At 39.6% G+C, this 16,731-nt stretch overlaps 1 protein-coding gene across 2 annotated transcripts in view; it reads left to right on the forward strand.

The window, feature by feature from the left end:
* FAM13A (family with sequence similarity 13 member A) overlaps positions 1–16,731 on the forward strand; it is a 139,266-nt gene that overhangs the window by 6,035 nt on the left and 116,500 nt on the right. For both annotated transcript variants that reach the window (XM_063310395.1, XM_063310396.1), the window contains one exon: positions 3,741–3,921. In XM_063310395.1, the coding sequence (XP_063166465.1) occupies positions 3,741–3,921 (181 nt within the window). The remainder of the gene's footprint in view (positions 1–3,740; positions 3,922–16,731) is intronic.

Here is a 16,731-nt window from a genome sequence, read left to right on the forward strand (position 1 = left end):
AAATTACCTTTTTGGAGAATTAAGAACAGTCCAGAACAATATAAGGACAGAACTGTTCATGTGAACTGTTCTGTGTGCCAACTGAACTGAGTTGTTCGCTTTACTCATGCTTCACATTAAGCTACGTTTGCTTATTTATAGTTTATTGAATATTCCACAGTCGGCTAGTTTATGCAGCTCTGTAAGCAATAAAGCATAACTTAGAAAATAGAGTCACTTGAGCCACATAACATGCTAAGTTGCAAACAATCCAACTGTATTACAGCTTACTACAGTATGTATACCCTTTGGGTGGCTTAATTCACACTGTACTAAGCCACGCTTGGTTTTAACCATGGCTGAGCCACAGTGACATGGTTGAGACATACACTATTGTTCATCAACTGGAATGGCTGCTAAGTTCAAACCAGTCCGGTCACATTAAGGCATAGCCAGATGCTTCCATGTAGAAAGCATTAAACTAATCTTTATTTTTCTACCTATGAAGTATTATTTTGTAGGAAAGAGCAGTTCAATTAAAACTAGTATGATTTGAACACAGATTCTTCGTCCTCATTCTAAGAGGGCAAAACATGTCACTGCTCAGTGAATCTCCTCCCTCTCTTCCTCCTTCTGCATTAAAAGATTCCTGTGTTTAATTTGCAAAATGTCAAATTGTTTACATTGAGGCTACAAATGGCTGCTCTCTCACAATCCATGGTCAAGCATAACCTTGCAGTAAAAATGGCCTTAACTGCTATTCCTGGCTGTCTTGTGGTTCAGTTTTCAGTCCTGTTTGTTCCTTGTTCTCAGGCTTGTGTTTTGATAACATCAAGGTTACAAATACAGTGTTTGTTTCCATAAATACGTACCGCTCAACAAAATTTGGTTTTGTATTGCACTACCCGAGTAATAACAATAAAGGAACATTTGCTCATGCACTGTTTACAGAAGAAATAAGCAGTAATTTAGGAAATGGGTTAGAAGGCCAACAGTGACTTTTCCACCATGAACCTAAAGGAAACTATACTGAAGAAATACACAAATGCATAAGCTCTGGAAGATCAAATGAACTATGCCCCTTCTCTACACAAATTCCTTTTCAGAAATAGTAAGACAGATTTTGCTGAGAATTGAGAATTCACAAAAATCTGACTTCACATCAATGGCCCTGGTGACTGGGGCACTCTCAGAGTAGAAGTCTACAAATCAGGAGGGTGCCCAGGTTGGGAAATACTGAGCTAGATAGACCATTGGTCTGACTTGTGGGGCTCCTACCATGGACATATGCAGAATTGTCCTGCTTTTGTCCAAATGGTGACAGCAATGCCATGCCACAAGTTCCATCCCTCTCAGGTGTGCATGCAGCATCACAACCCACATAAGAAAGGGGTGGGACTTATTGCACAACACTGCTTTTATCATTCTCTCCCCCTTACCACCCCCAGTGTGGAACCACTGCTTGCTTTGTTTTTGGCAAACACAGTGTGATGTGCAAACCCAGTCATATTAGTTTAATGTTATATGGAAAGCCAGGCTAGAATGCTTTTTCAGCAAATCCATGTTAAGAAATCTTGGCTTAGTTTTAGGTGTGAGGTGGACCAGAGTAATGCACTTTCGTATTTTCATAAGGATACATGCCTCCTCCTTTCCTTCCCAAAGTTAAGAAAAAAATGCCTTTTTTCCCCCACAAGTCAGACCAATGGTCTATCTAGCTCAGTATTTCCCAACCTGGGCACCCTCCTGATTTGTAGACTTCTACTCTGAGAGTGCCCCAGTCACCAGGGCCATTGATGTGAAGTCAGATTTTGTTGGACTGGTCTTATTTTCTTGAGGAAGATCCAAATACGAGTTATAAACATGTAGGTTACTTTAAGGATACCAAGGTCAGGTTGGCACACAATGCTGGTTGATTTTGCTTAGCAAAATCAGTATGAACCAAAAGAGTATTATTTATCAAATTTGTATGCCACCCAACTCCCGATGACTCTGGGAGGCTTAGCATTGTATGACTTAGCACTGAGCGTGAACCAAACCACTGAGACTTGTTCAAACCATCATGGCTTTCAAATCCTGGCTTTGCGTAACACATGCATCAGACCAGTGCTCTTCACCACTAAAATAAATTGCCTAGTGATGAACTTTATTAATAATAGTACAAAGACTCAATTATGAGCCCTGGGATCCAATCTTTCTGATAAGGAAGCAGGTTTTCTGGCTATCTACCTGATTAGGAAATACTTTGGAGAGCTAATTGCCTCTTACAAGCTCCTGCTGACTTTTCAGCTGATTTGGTATTTTTCCATTTTAACAAAGACCCTTTATAATCTTGTGAAAACCAGCAAGATACTAATCTTTTTCAAAATAGAAGTACTTTGTAGTCAAGAGAGCTATAGTCATACTGTTTATTTGGTTTATGTTGAAGAAGTTGAATTCAGTAGGCCGGGCTTTGCCTTTTCATTTAATGCAGTATCCTGTAGAACAATGGAAGAGATAGATATACCACAATCATCCAATTCCAGCTTTGATTGTCACTAATCCAACTTCCCCATTCATGGCTTAAAGGCTCAGGAACTTGCTGTGAACTTGAACTTTTCCTCCTTGCATGTTTTGTATGTGTGTTTCTCTAGGCCTAGTTTGGCATGACATTTGAGCAAGTTACAGCTAACCCATACTGCACAATCATGGTTTGAAGACGATTTACAGGCTATAGTTTAGAGACAAGATGTTAAGCAGGTTCAAATGTCATATCAAACTGCAATTGGAGAAAAATGGAAGTGGGACGGAGAAAAAATAGCGTGAGAAGCATCATGGCAGTCTTTGATATATTCCCAAGGAGTTCTGCAGCATTTTAAAGAGAAGGATGGGAAACATGTAGTGAGGGTTAAAATCAATGAAATTGCATTTTTTCAAAATCAGACCTTGAACTGTCTAGATATGTACTATGTAAGTCAACCAGTTTTAGGCAATTATGTTGCTGCCTATTAAGCTTTTTGCCCCCATTTATTAAGGAATCTGGTGTTCTGCAGAGCCTCCAGAATCTCCTTATTTCCAAGAATGCCACTGAGTCATCCTAGGAATTATTGGGAAATATATTGATGGTTGTGTGTAGCCCAGTGCTGTGTTTAGAAGTGAGACCATCCACCTGGAAAAAAAGACAATCTAAAATGATTGGGTACCATCCTGATGGACTCAGGGTAATTGACGGAGAGAAAACTCACCACCTTGTCTTCTGGCAAATGGGTATTTTAACAGCTGGCCACGTTCAGTAATGTAGCCATTTTTGGAAGGCTTAGGACATGCTCTCAACATTCAAAGTGAAGAAGAAGATTTCCTGCAGCTTGAAAACTCTGCATGACCCGTGCTGTTTTATATTCAACTGTAAGTTATGAATTCCTTCATTCACACCCAGTTCTTTCCTCCTCACCCATATTAGTTGCTCAGGATGATAAATGGAGGGTGAGCTTTTCCTACAGAAAAGGACAGGTGCAATCCTTGGTACCTCCTATTAGAAAAGAAAAGAAAACATAATAGCAGGTGATGTGAAAGAACTTTGCCTGATACTAGAAAGAGTAGCTGAACTAGTGCTGGGCTGATGAATTTGTAGTTTGGTTAAGAAATTTCCTTTGATGATAATCTTCACATTACTATCCATTCATTTTCCTTTTAGTTCAATTCTGCTTCATTTCTACTACTTCCATTGACTTGTACCACAGAATAGGTATAGCCTTGCATATCATGTTTTCTTTCTCTTTTTACAGCCAGCCAGAAGTATGGTCTGGAGACTAGTGATTTAAGAGACCTTCTGAGGCAGATGCCTGAGACTCACTATTGTCTCCTTAAGTATCTTTGCCACTTCCTGAAAAGGGTTGCTGAGCATCACTCTGAGAACAAGATGACTGTTTCCAACCTTGCTACTGTTTTTGGACCAAATTGTTTTTGGTAAGCTCTTTCCTAAAACGAACTCCAAGTTTGGAGCCAAAACTAGATCAGGATTCAGAGCCAAGTACTGAGCAACCTAGTACTAGTAGTGTTTACTAGAGGGAAGAAAGGAATCATTGTGTTCTAATGGATATACCATTTGAATCAATTTGAATCTAGGACAAATTGGGCTTCATGTTTGAGGGATGAGGGAGTAAGATACTAATCATCATGATCACAGATCTTGGTCAGTTTTTCTTTGCCCCAAACAATACAGAATTGAAAATTCCTTGAAAATATGAAGCAGATGTGATAGTTGGGTTCAGTCATAATAAATTAAAACTGGATGAGAAGGTTGTTTTTTCAGGCTGGTTTTTATTCTGGGTTTTATTGCTCAACTGGTTGTATGTCTGCATTCTCAGATATATTGTCTGCATGAGCTGGTGCACAAAGCTAGCTCATATACAAAGTCAATCATTTTTATTTTCTGCACTTAACTATTGCACGCTTGAAGACCACCTGCTAAATCTGACCCATTTGAGAAGAATCTTCTGTCAGCAAGCTAATGTGAACATTCCAAGTGTTGTTTCTGTGATGTCTGATATGTATCCATTATCACCTTTGGATGCTCTAGTCATCAGGTTATTAAATCTCTCTGTCCATTCAAACTTTGAGCTCCTAATAGATTAGCAAACTCGGATGGTGTTCTAGGAACATAAGTCTCTTTGGGAACAGGACTTGTAAATCTCATAGATTGGGAATCATGTTTCAGTACCGTTCTTGGAAGAACCCATGGAAATGGACCAGGGAAAGCTGGAAAAGGGCACCCATTTTTTTATCCCAGAGTATGTTTGTTTTGTTTATTGAAATTGTTGCACAAACATTCCTTAATAAATGCATATTAACTAATGTGTTTGAGTTATAAAGTATGGAGATTTATCACAGATACAAAAGCTTTGAAAAACATGAGCAATGTAGAATGAGCTGCTTAGGATTTGGAGAAAAGCTTTTGAACATTAAAAGTTAGAGCTATGCACATTTTGATAGTGATTCAGAAGTGCTTCAGATCTCATGTGAGCGCAGTACCCCTTTGCTGTTCATTAAAGCAGCCTGTCTTCTTCAGGCTTCTGAATGGAGTCAGCTCTTAAACATTAATGCACAGTCCTATTAAACTTCACAAGTACTAAAATTTATTTACTTGTTTACTTTATATTTTTTAAACCTCTAAGACTCCACTAAGACATTCTTACAATCGTGTTAAATTAACATTTTAAGGTGAAACATTTAAGTCATATCACGTTTTAAAATCTTGAAATACCATAGATTTCTTAAAGATTATTATAATTTACAGCTCCTTTGAATAATAGTACTTTCTCCTAGATCAGTGGTTCACAGAACATTGTGAATGCCCCAGATAAGTCTACTGGTGTTTATTGATACATTAAGATGCTGGCTTGCATTATGTTCTTAGGCAGTGCACAGATAATTTCACAGATCTGTCTATTTTTAGCAGGCAGGAGCATACGATAATGCTGGCCTTTTATTCTTTTCATTTTATTGTGCAGTACCTAAACAGTGCAGCCAAATTTTTAAAATGTCTTTTGCCACTGAGGTCCAAAGCTTTTAAATAAAACACTACTGTAATGAGATCCCTATAACTAGTTAAGTATCAAGCATACCATTTACATCTTTGTGTTTTGTGATTTTTGTGGAAGGTCCCATAGCTCTCTTAAAGCATGTTTATAGTATATGTACAGTTCCAGGTTCAGATTTTCCCTCCCTAGCTGAGAGAATCTCCAGTTGTAGGACAGATTTGGGGTTAGGGAGCCCAGAGAATCACTGCTAGCTAGCGTACAAAATAGTATGCCAGTGTAGAGGGCATAGGGAATGGCCTTGAAAGTCAGGAGGAAGAGCAATGATCTGACAAGTGCCCATTCCAAAAAAGTCTGAATTTGAGTAGATGTCTCAGACAAGCCCTTCCGTAGTTCACACCAAAATAAAGGGAGGGAGGAGGGAAGCATGTCCAAAATTGCAAGAGTCTGTTGTTATAACTGTTACAATAAAAGTAGTCCTGGCCTTTATGGCATTGGTTTCTTATTCTGGCCTACCTGATAGGGCTGACATCTACCTAACTAATGGCCTGGTTGATCTCTTTGTGTGTCTAAGGTAAAGGTAAAGGTTTCCCTTGACGTAAAGTCCAGTCGAGTCCGACTCTAGGGGGGGGTGCTCATCTCCGTTTCTAAGCCTTGGAGCCGGCGTCCATAGGACACTTCCGGGTCATGTGGCCAGCATGACTCACAGAACGCCGTTACCTTCCCGCCGAAGCGGTACCAATTAATCTACTCACATTTGCATGTTTTCGAACTGCTTGGTGTGCAGGAGCTGGGATTAACAACGGGAGCTCACCCCGCCGCGCGGTTTCGAACCGCCGACCTTCCGATCGACAGCTCAGCGGTTTAACCCGCAGCGCCACCGCGTCCCATTGTGTGTCTAGCAGTGGTGTTTTATGTCAAAAATGTGTGAACATTCAAGGGCAACACTTCCGAGAAGAAAATGGGATGTTTTAAAATATTTATTTTGGAAGTCAGGCAATGTTCATTTTGACTTTGTATGAATGCAGCTGTAAAATATTTTAAAACATCCCATTTTGTTATGTTATGTATTTCATTTCAAGGGCATCAGACTCCAAAATAACTGTGGGTGGCTTACATTTTAAAAGATTCATATTCATCACATCCCTTGTCATTTGGATCAGACTTGAAATGGCTCTGCCAGAGACATATTGCAGTACTTAAACTTGTGCTATGATAAGGACACATCATATGCTAGGGTGATTTAGGCCCTGGGTTCGTTTGAATCTGTGTTTCTGAATAAACCGCAGTGATTTGTACATTGGTTTGTTCTATGATTGTAGCTTGCTGGCTGGGGAATTCTGGGAGTTGAAGTCCACACATCTTAAAGTTGCCAAGCTTGAAAAACACTGGATTATACATTAGTTGGCTCTTGAGTTGACACTATATTTATTTTGAAAGTCAGGCAACATCCATTTTGACTTTGTATGAATGCAGTTGTAGAATATAGAAACAATGAACCCTGTATTCGGACACACAGAATTGTACATTGCAATATTTATATTATCAGGATGCTCTTAGAAAAATAATGGCTATTTCCTCCTTGTTGATTACCATTGGCTCCTCTCTGTCCTCGTTAAATTATGTTTCAGTGAAGTTAGAATTCCTTTATTCCTTTCATACCCACAAAGAATCTTTTTCTTTGAGCTATGCTGATGCTGTGCTTAGTAGGTTTGTTTGTTCCTTTTCTTTACCCCCTTGTAATGGTGTTTTTCCTTGACCCCTGTGATTCCTTGTTTACAATCCTGCGGAATCTGAAGAAGGCTGAGCAGTGGGCAGCAATGAAAAATCTGTGAGGGACTTCATTTGTACAATATGCCAGTGGGGTTGTTGCTTATGTTTTGATATTTTCTGGCACCAGCTTCACTTTTTTTTTTAAAGCAAAGAAAAATGTTGCTAGAGTTTACCTTGTTGCCTTCTTTATTCCCAGTTCCTCTAAGTGAAATACTTCCAAGTGGACTTTTGCAAGATTTCATGTTTTGGCAGTTTGTTCTTTCAAAGAGTGATCAAGTAACTCAGTGATGGCAGACTTGTTTTGAATAGCTTGGATTTCAGGATCCTAGGCAGAAAGATTGGAGGAATACTTGGGGAGCAATTCTTAGTTAGGAGTAATCAGTGCTGAATGACATGCACCCGTGGTGTCATTCATTTTGATTAGGCTGACCGTACGTCCCGTTTTGAATGGGACAGTCCTGTTTTTTAACATTTCCAGACTGTCCCGTCGTTTTAATATAAATGTCCATTTTGTCCTGTTTTCTTAAAAACCTTACTTAAAAATATGAAAGTTCCTGCGAATGTGTCAGAATGCAGTCTGACTTTGAGTGGAAGGAGGGGGAGCTCAGCAGAAACCAGGAAAAAAGCTGCAGAGCTCAATGTGGCGGGAAACCTAAAAAAAAAACAGGATCAGCTGATAGGTGGCGATCAAAGGGCGAGCCGATTGGCTTCTGCCTTGAAATGGCAGGGAGAAAAGAACGTCAAAGCACAGTCAGAGGAGGAACAGCTTGTCAGGGACAACTGTTCACTAGACTCTCCAGATGTCCTAACAGCCAGGAACCACGCTGAGACAAGGAATAGGTCTCTAGTGTTTTATTACTGCTACATAACAGAAAATCCTAACAAACTGAAGAAGCGTGGGAAAAACCCAGACAGATAAACCCCAAAGGCTAAGGCAGGCCCGATCTGCGTCTCTTTGAATGGATACCTAATTCCTCAGTACTACGCATGCGCTTTACAGCCTGGATGGGAGCCCCCTGCTCGCCATCCTTACTCATGACATCAGCCCAGCCTTGCCTCTCGCAAATGAAGGAGTCTGAAGATTCCCAGCCCGAGAAAACCGGAGAAGTTCTTGCCTGCTGATCCAGCCTATCACCAGCCCTGCCCTGTTTTGCCATCCCAATGTCCCATTTTTAACCCCGTCCTGTTTTACCATACCAATGTCCCATTTTTGTCTCAAGGAAATATGGTCAGCTTAATTTTGATGCAGCCTCGTGCCTTCAACTCATTATGTAGAAGTCTATATGGAACAAGCAGAGTATAAACCCACCTTCAAACCCAACCTAGAACTGAAAATTCTCATATTTGTTTGTTTGTTTTTATATAAACCCATTAGTTATGTTCTCTTCTTACAAAACTATTGTGGTTTTTAGACTTTACAAGAGGCAAATGTTTGCTTTGAGTGTATGTGACAAAGTATTCTCTCTGGGCAAATGAAATAATGAACTTATTCAGGAAAAGAAGTGGTATTTTGATGGAGTAGGATGTAACTATTTGGTTTTAGAAGCTATCTATTTCTGTGTCAGTAATTAAATTAGCTCTGGTAATTAACTCTAATGTGTAACGTAATGACTGGATTTCTTGAGAGGTGGCAGTTAAAGGTAAGATTTAAGAAATAAAGCAGTATGATTGAAAAACAAAAGAATGGTGGTGTCTCATAATCTGGAAGGTGGGTTAAGCACCAGAATACAATGGGAGCAGTACTAAGAGGAATGCTTTTGGAGAACAGGTGAATCACAGGTTAAATTTCATGCTGAGCTGGAAACCCACCTAGGGTGCATACCTAGATGAGAAGAAATAAGTGGTTTCTGTACAGAAGGGCAGGTCTGGGATACCGTACTAATGTCAGTCCCTTGCTTACGTCGTTTGGACTCAGAAGCTAAGCAGAACTGGATCTCATGAGTACTTGGATGGGAAACCTTGGGGAAATACTGGGACTGTAGGCAAGATCAGGAAATCAAAGAATCCCAGAAGAAGCATGGCAAAGCACTTCTATATTGCTGCCAATAAAATTGCATGGATGCGTCCATGATGTTACCAGCAGTTTAGCTTAATATGAAGGAACCTTTACTTTCACTGTTTATCAGGGATACAAATAATTTAGTGGCTGTGTCAAGGATGGGGCAAGGCAAGCTAATAATAATGTAATAACATGTTACATGAAGCCTTAAGTAAGGTTTTTGGCTGCTTGACTGAATAATACAAATCAATGCTATGGAAGACAAGTTGATAGATGTGCAAAATAAAAAGATGCAATGACTGGAGAGGGCATAGTCTCTTTAATTTAATCAGTGGAGGAACTGTTTGAGTTATTTGATTCTGACCACCCTGCAGGCCTCTAAGAAGTTATTTCTATTTAAGCAATCTCCTAAGTGTCTGCTGATTTTTCTAGAATAAAATGGGTTCTTGTAATGGTTGCCTAATCCCAAATACTCAGTCTCACAAGCTCGGGCTTAAAGATAACTGATTTATTAAAGGAATAGTATGCAAATACAGAGAAAGCTGAGAATGAGCAAAAGCGCGCCAAATACAAACTTTAAAAGCCTTGCCTTCAATCCAGTTCCGCCCCAAGCGCTCGTCAGCACGCACCCCCTCCCAGGTGTTAGGAACCGTTACACACGCCTGGGAAAGTAACCTTGAACAGGATTGCAAACCCAAACATACATTCCACAGATCGAAAACAAAGAGCGCAGGAATGGAAAAACCCCAAACGAGCCAAGCGAGTATACACGGAAAATGAATTGACATGTGAAACGTTACAATGTTAACAGAACATTGAAATGAGCAACATGACAGTTCTTGACTCCAGGAATGTATAGAACGCAGACCCTTCTGACTTTTTCTGCAACAAAAGAGCTCTGCAAGGACAAGTGTATGAACAGGATTGCCAAGAAAAGTATAGCCCAGCTTTACCTCTTCTGTTGGGTTCTAGGTTTCTCATTAGCCTCAGTAGAAACCAATGTATGGAGAGCAAAGGAAAATAACTTTATGAAGTTAACTAATCACAGGAATAAGCCAGTTGCATCCCACAGCACCAATTTCACATCCACCACAAACCTCTCAAGATCATTGTGCCAAAATTCAGAATAGTCAGTCAGTTGATATTTTTGGCTTCCACACTCCATTAAGCTTCAAATATTTTACTAATAGTCCCCCACCACCACACACCCATTGAGCCCTCAAAAATTCAAATTAAAAAGGCCAAAAATGCAAGCGCAACACCTTCCTGAGATACCACATCATTCGCACATCCCTTGTGGCCTTCAGAAGATAAAGGTAGATAAACTGTGACCCTTGTCCTCCAAGATTGTCCTCTGAAATGTTTGGCTGTTAAAGTCAATACTGTAGTGGCATTAAAAAAAAAGGACAGGCTAAGTTACGAATAGAAATAATATTAAATTATCCTCATATTCTTAGAAAGAGTCAGTTTGGTGTAGTGGTTAAGGCACTGGGCTAGAACGGGGAGACCGTGAGTTCTAGTCGGGCCTTAGGCACAAAACCAGCTGGGTGACCTTGGGCCAGTCACACTTATCCCTGGGAAGGAGGCAATGGCAAACTACTTCTGAAATACCTTGCCAAGAAAACTGCAGGGACTAGTTCAGGCAGTCAGCAGGAGTCAAAAACTGACTCGAAGGTGCACACACACTTTTTCTTAAATGTAGAACAATCCCCAAGTGGAAGATATGTATCTGCTTATGATTCACCCTTCTGATTAAGTGGCACAGCTTCAGGGATAGCTTGGCTCAGAGTTGCCGATGCCAAGTTGCAGGGTTTCCTGAGAAACAAATAGGAATTAATAAAGTTCTCAAAGACAGGATGTTGGCATTAGGTCTGATGAGACAAGGCAGCATTACAGTTAATCATCCTTCTCATTTTGTGGCTGCTATGTCTCAAGCAAAATTGTGTTCTCTATTTGCATACGCTTTGTCTCCCTTTTTTTTCATTCCTACCAATTGCAAGATTGGTAGACATCTAATTGCAAGAAAGGAGGCCTGAGATAAATACAAGAGCTTAATTGCACCCTTGTTTGAGCTTTGCTGTCATATCACTTAATCCTGCTTAATGATTTTAGTCACACTCCCATTTTTTTATAGATAATTCTGGACAATATTTAACTACAAAATGCTTCCGCTCTGGTATGTGACTGGACATGATTCACCAGAGATTATGGTGTTTCACCTCCACGTAATCAAATTCTTCAAGCTCTTTTAATGAAATGCCAATGTGCTGTAATCTGATTGTGTCAGGTTGGGTGACTCAGCAATTGGCAGGTGTGTTTTACAGGTTCACACCAAATTCTATTAAATTTAGTATAAATGTCCCCACTGCCATCAAGATCTATTATATGCTCTTCCCTGTTCCTTCTAATTCCCAAGCTCCTAAGACTAGTGTAAGCCCTGTTTCCTTGATACAGTTAACTGAGTTAATGAATACAGTACTCTAATCCAGTCGACTAACTCTGGCAACTAATCTAGAGGAGGTTGATTTTAGTGTAAAATGGGTCAGGGCTCTTTGAGGTAAAGCTAACTCTCCCAACAGCTGTGGGACACAAATGTGTCCAAACAGCTGAGAGGGTTAGCCGAGTAATTAATTATTTTCCTCATTTCAAAATAGAGATGAAGCCCAAGAGATAGCTTTTCTAGGTATTCTGTCTCCTGTTTATTCTTCACCCCCAGAGGCCACAAGGGATGGTGGTGGAAAACAGGACAGAACAGGGGGGGTATAAGTACATTCCCCAGACTTTACTGATAGTAGAGCCAATCCGATTGGGCCACATTTTTCTCTCTTCTTTTTTTATTTTTAAATCCAAGGGTGGGACATGTCATAACAGGACATGTCATAACAAAGGGACATGTCATAACAGCTTCCCAGTCTTCTTTGAAACAGTTGGAGGGACATAAATGGTTGTTCTTCATTTTTGCAGGAGAACTGTTTACAATTTCTTGCAATGTTAAACTTAGAGGACCTGATTTGGAAAGTAACATTCGTTGTAGCCTTAAGGTCTGCCAGGGGCGTGTCAGAAACAGATGCTCTTGGTCGAGAAAAGAGTTCTGTATCCTCCAGTTAGCACTCTGCTTAGACCCAACCTTCATGACAAGTGAATGTGGTTTGTCGCTACAGCCTGGAAGTAATCCTCTCTTCTTTTTGCCCAGTTCCAATTAAAGGGAGATTGGCACACACTGAACATCTGGCAAGCAATCAAAAACTACCTAAGCAGAGCAGGAATACGGAGCTTCAGTTGGCTTCCTTTCAACACTGTATTTAGACTACAAAGCTTCACTGACCATGGCCTCCAAGTGGATCAAGACTGGCATCAAACTAAACTATGAGACCCAGAATAAGTTTGCACCACAGGGAAGTGTGGTTCATTCTATCAGAAGCACAACAACACTAGCCACCTCAATATTAATGTACCTGTGGCAGATATCTGTAGGGTTGCCAAATGGTCTTTCATGTCCTCCTCGATAAAAGCCTCCTTCAGCAGGACTGTAGACAAATCATTCCCAGCAGGGACTGATTGTAAGATAACATCCCCAGAGACAACTCTGGTATGTCCCACTATTGGATATTCTGACTCCACTATAGGAAACCAATACATTGGACTTAACCATGGAAGTACTTTTTCTACAAGTGAGATACAGCATCCAGCTCACCCAAACATTAAAGAGAGAGAGAGAAGGGGATCCATCAGTGTTTACAGCTAAATGTTCACAGTTTCAAGTTTCTTTTTTCCTATATTTCTCAAGTTCTCAACCCTCTGAGTCTTATTTCTGGCTTGTCATTCCCAAATTGGGAAAGGAGGTATCTCCTCCTATCAGAAGCAAACATTGCCTATTTTTTAATTTATTTTAGCTCTGCTTCCAGACCAAGATAACTTCTGTTTGGATGCCTGCCTCTGGTGTAGAAGAAGGTCCTTCATGATAACTCCACTGTACTATGTTTCTGTGGGAGAGAAGTGCAGGATAAAGGTCTTAGGTAAGGAAGGCAGATTTCAATGGAAAGTTAGGAAAAACTTTATAAAAGAGCCATTCAAGAGTGGGACCAATGACCTAAGGAGGTAGTAGGCTTCCTCTCACCTGATGAGTTTAAGCTGAGGGTGGACAGCTGTCAGAGAAGCTATAGTGAAGGTTCCTACACTGATAAGGACAGATGTACAAGAGGAAGACCAAGACAGTGGTCAGATGAAAGAGATCTGAATCTGAGGCAGAACTGTAATTTGAGAAAGCATAGCAGACATGACCCTCCCTAGTTCTCATGAAGAAAAAAAGAGAGGGGGGAAACTCATCCAAACTTGCAAGATTCTGTTGCTATAACCTTATAATAACAGTAGTATTAGCTTGTATGTCTTTGGTTTCCAAGTTTGATCTGCCTTGGAGGGTTGACATCAACTGACTGTAAGATGGCCTGAATGGCCTCTTCAGACTCTGTGATTCTGAGAACATGAGCAGGTTTCTTCTACTGTATAACTGTTCCCTGATGTTTATCGTCAATCCCTCCTCCTCAAAACTATATTTTGTATAGTCGAATCCCCCTCTTCTAGATTCCATCAGCTTTGCTTTACTGAAGAATTATTTCTCTAAAAAGCATAATAAGTCTGTTTTGGGAAACATGACATGGTCATTTTAGTATAACCCAGATTTGTAGGGCAGAGGAGAAAAAAATTGATTTATATAAGAAATCAGGCCCTGCCATGCCTTAGACACGGAATTTTGATGTAATGGAGTTGCAAGGTAATACTAGAGAAAATGGGAGCCTTCATTCATTTTACAAGTCTTATACTTTCATCCCTTCAAATGATGCTCTTAAATTTCCCAGTCTTTTGTCTTGTCAGTCCTCTGTAACAACATATATCTGTTGGTCATACTATTAAGTTGCACTTTGACATGAATGTAGTAACTGCCAAATTGGGCATTCCTATCCATTTTAAGGGCACAGTGTAAAATCGGTCAAGTTACTTGTCAAAAGAACATCAGAGCAATTTATTCCTAATGTTACTTGATAGCCAGGAAGAACTTATCCCCTCCTGCTTCAAAATATAGCCAAGAATCAGAGGCTTCAAACTCAGAGGTTCCTGCCTATCATTTCTTGGAAAATTATGTGAGGTATTGAGCTAAAAATAAACAGATAAGGGCAGCATCAGTAAAGTATAGCATCAGTAATATTTATGCTAGCTATTTTTTTAGCAAGTTGCTCCTGAGCAATTGGAAACCGTTTAGCTAGTGCCTCTCTAGCAAGGTATGACAGCATTTTCCTATCAATTCCTTCCTTCCCCCTTGGATGCAGTGCTGCAAAGGGTGTCTTGCCCAATCGAAATTCTTGCGTGTGATGAAGAAAATGTTTTATTAGCCAGAGGAGAGACCCCATTGTGCAGGAGTTTTCAGGCAGAAAAGAAAATGGATCACACAAATGGTTAATAATAGGGGAGGTTAAAAGGAAAAAAAAGCTTGCAACACAGATTTGTTTTTTAAAAAAGCATTTAAATAACCAAAATCTATTTACTCAGTAGTATAACCCCTTGTTTAAATTGGACTTGTGTATTTAGAATAGCAGTCTCTATGCTTTTATTAAAGTACCAGCAGGAAGGGGAATCAAAGAGATTTCTCTTAGTAGGCTGTAAAATGTCCAAAGAGAAAGGTACAAAGAACAGGCAACCTCAGAAGCTTTGCTGCCAAATTTCCACCAGCAGGAGGGATTTTTTAATTACCGCACTAGCAGACGTAGACATTGGACAGCTTTAAGTTGCAGGGATGATGCTAGTCCTAATACTGAACTGATGATGAATCTATTTTGGCTCTATCGTTTTCTGTATTTGATATTGTTAGCGAAACACCACCACCAAACTGACTTTTATTCTTTTAGGAATTGAGTTGTTCCTTGTTTCACTGATTTGTTATGGTGCCTCTTTTTAAAAATGACATAGTATTAGTTGCCTTGATTAGTTGCCTTCAGCCAAAATAAGTGTGGATTATTGGTTTTGAAAGTAAATGAAGTTGTGTAGAGCTACTGCAGGTATATGAAAGTATAAGACTATGTTTTCTTCCCCATACTATTTTACTATTTTATTTTAATGGGAGAGTTATTTTAGATTTGCTGGCAGATGACTTTTCATCTGTGTCTGATATTCCTTTTGGAGTGGAGAAGTCATGTTAAAATCCAGTTGTCTTCTTTTTGAGTAATTATGGGTATATATCCAGTCATACCTTGCTTTTACAAGGCAGGTAAGGTTGCCACCTACTTGGCTCTTCCACTCAAATTAAGTGCAATTATGACACTGACACAGAGCTAATTAAGGAGATTGATATTATGAGGAAGGGTTTCATCAGGTTGTAGGTCAAGTCCAACTGAGAAAGATTTCAAGTTAGTTTTGTTCACTAATAAGCTGAAGAGGATCAATGTGGATAGACAGTCTGAGCCTGAAGCCTCTTAATTTCCAGAAGAGGATTGTTCAAAAGAGTATTTCATGCTAAAGGGTATTTGAACAGGTGGGCTGGTATCCAAAGAACCTTGGAACTGGTTGCCTCACTCTGAAAGGATTTGGGGAATTTTTTACTAATTACTTTTGCAACTGACAGAAGTTTCAGAATCAGCTTGCAATATGGCAAGGTGGCATGTTGTTCAAAGACATCGGGAGTGGGGGGAAATCTTACGGCGACAATAGACTTTCTACTAGCTTTTTGGTCTCTGATGCCTATCATCATGAGGAATCAGGAGACGTTCTATCTTTTCTTGAAGTAGCTTTCACATTGTGACTCCTACCCTGACAACAGTTGCTGAAAATCGTTGTCATGGTGTTCTAGTGTTGTCTGGCCATCACACTTCGCATTGTCATTTTGCCACTGTACTCTCAACCTTCTCCAAATAGTAAGCATGCTCCCCAGCTATCAAAATACACCTCCACTTGGATGTGTTTGATTCATCTATAAAGTCCCCTGGAACTCATCTTCCATAATTTTAGGGGACCACCCTAGCAGGCACACAGTTACATTAGTGGGCTGATGTAAATGATAGGTATTTAACTCTGAATAGTTGTAGAATTGTACCACCTATGCATTTAGGCACTGGTGTAGAAAGGCATACATTTTTTTTATTTATCTTTATTATTTTTTTTACAAAACAATAATATTAAAAAGAGAAATAAATAAAAGTACAAACTAAAAATGCAAATTAAGACAGAAAAAATATCTTATATTTTATACTTATTAATAGTCATTAATTTACTAATGAATTCACTATTGTAATATGAACAATACAAGATATTATTGTAAGATATCACAAAATCTCTGCCATAGCTACATATTTTGCTGCATCCTTTGAATAGTAGAAAATATTGCCTTTTCCAAAACAGATAGTTCTTTTCCAAAACAGATAGACATTTCCAACAACCATTCTTTGACATCTAGAAAAATACCACTTTTCCAATTTCTTA

The sequence above is a fragment of the Candoia aspera genome, chromosome 8, assembly GCF_035149785.1.
Source record: "Candoia aspera isolate rCanAsp1 chromosome 8, rCanAsp1.hap2, whole genome shotgun sequence".
In the NCBI taxonomy this organism is placed as follows: Eukaryota; Metazoa; Chordata; class Lepidosauria; order Squamata; family Boidae; genus Candoia; species Candoia aspera.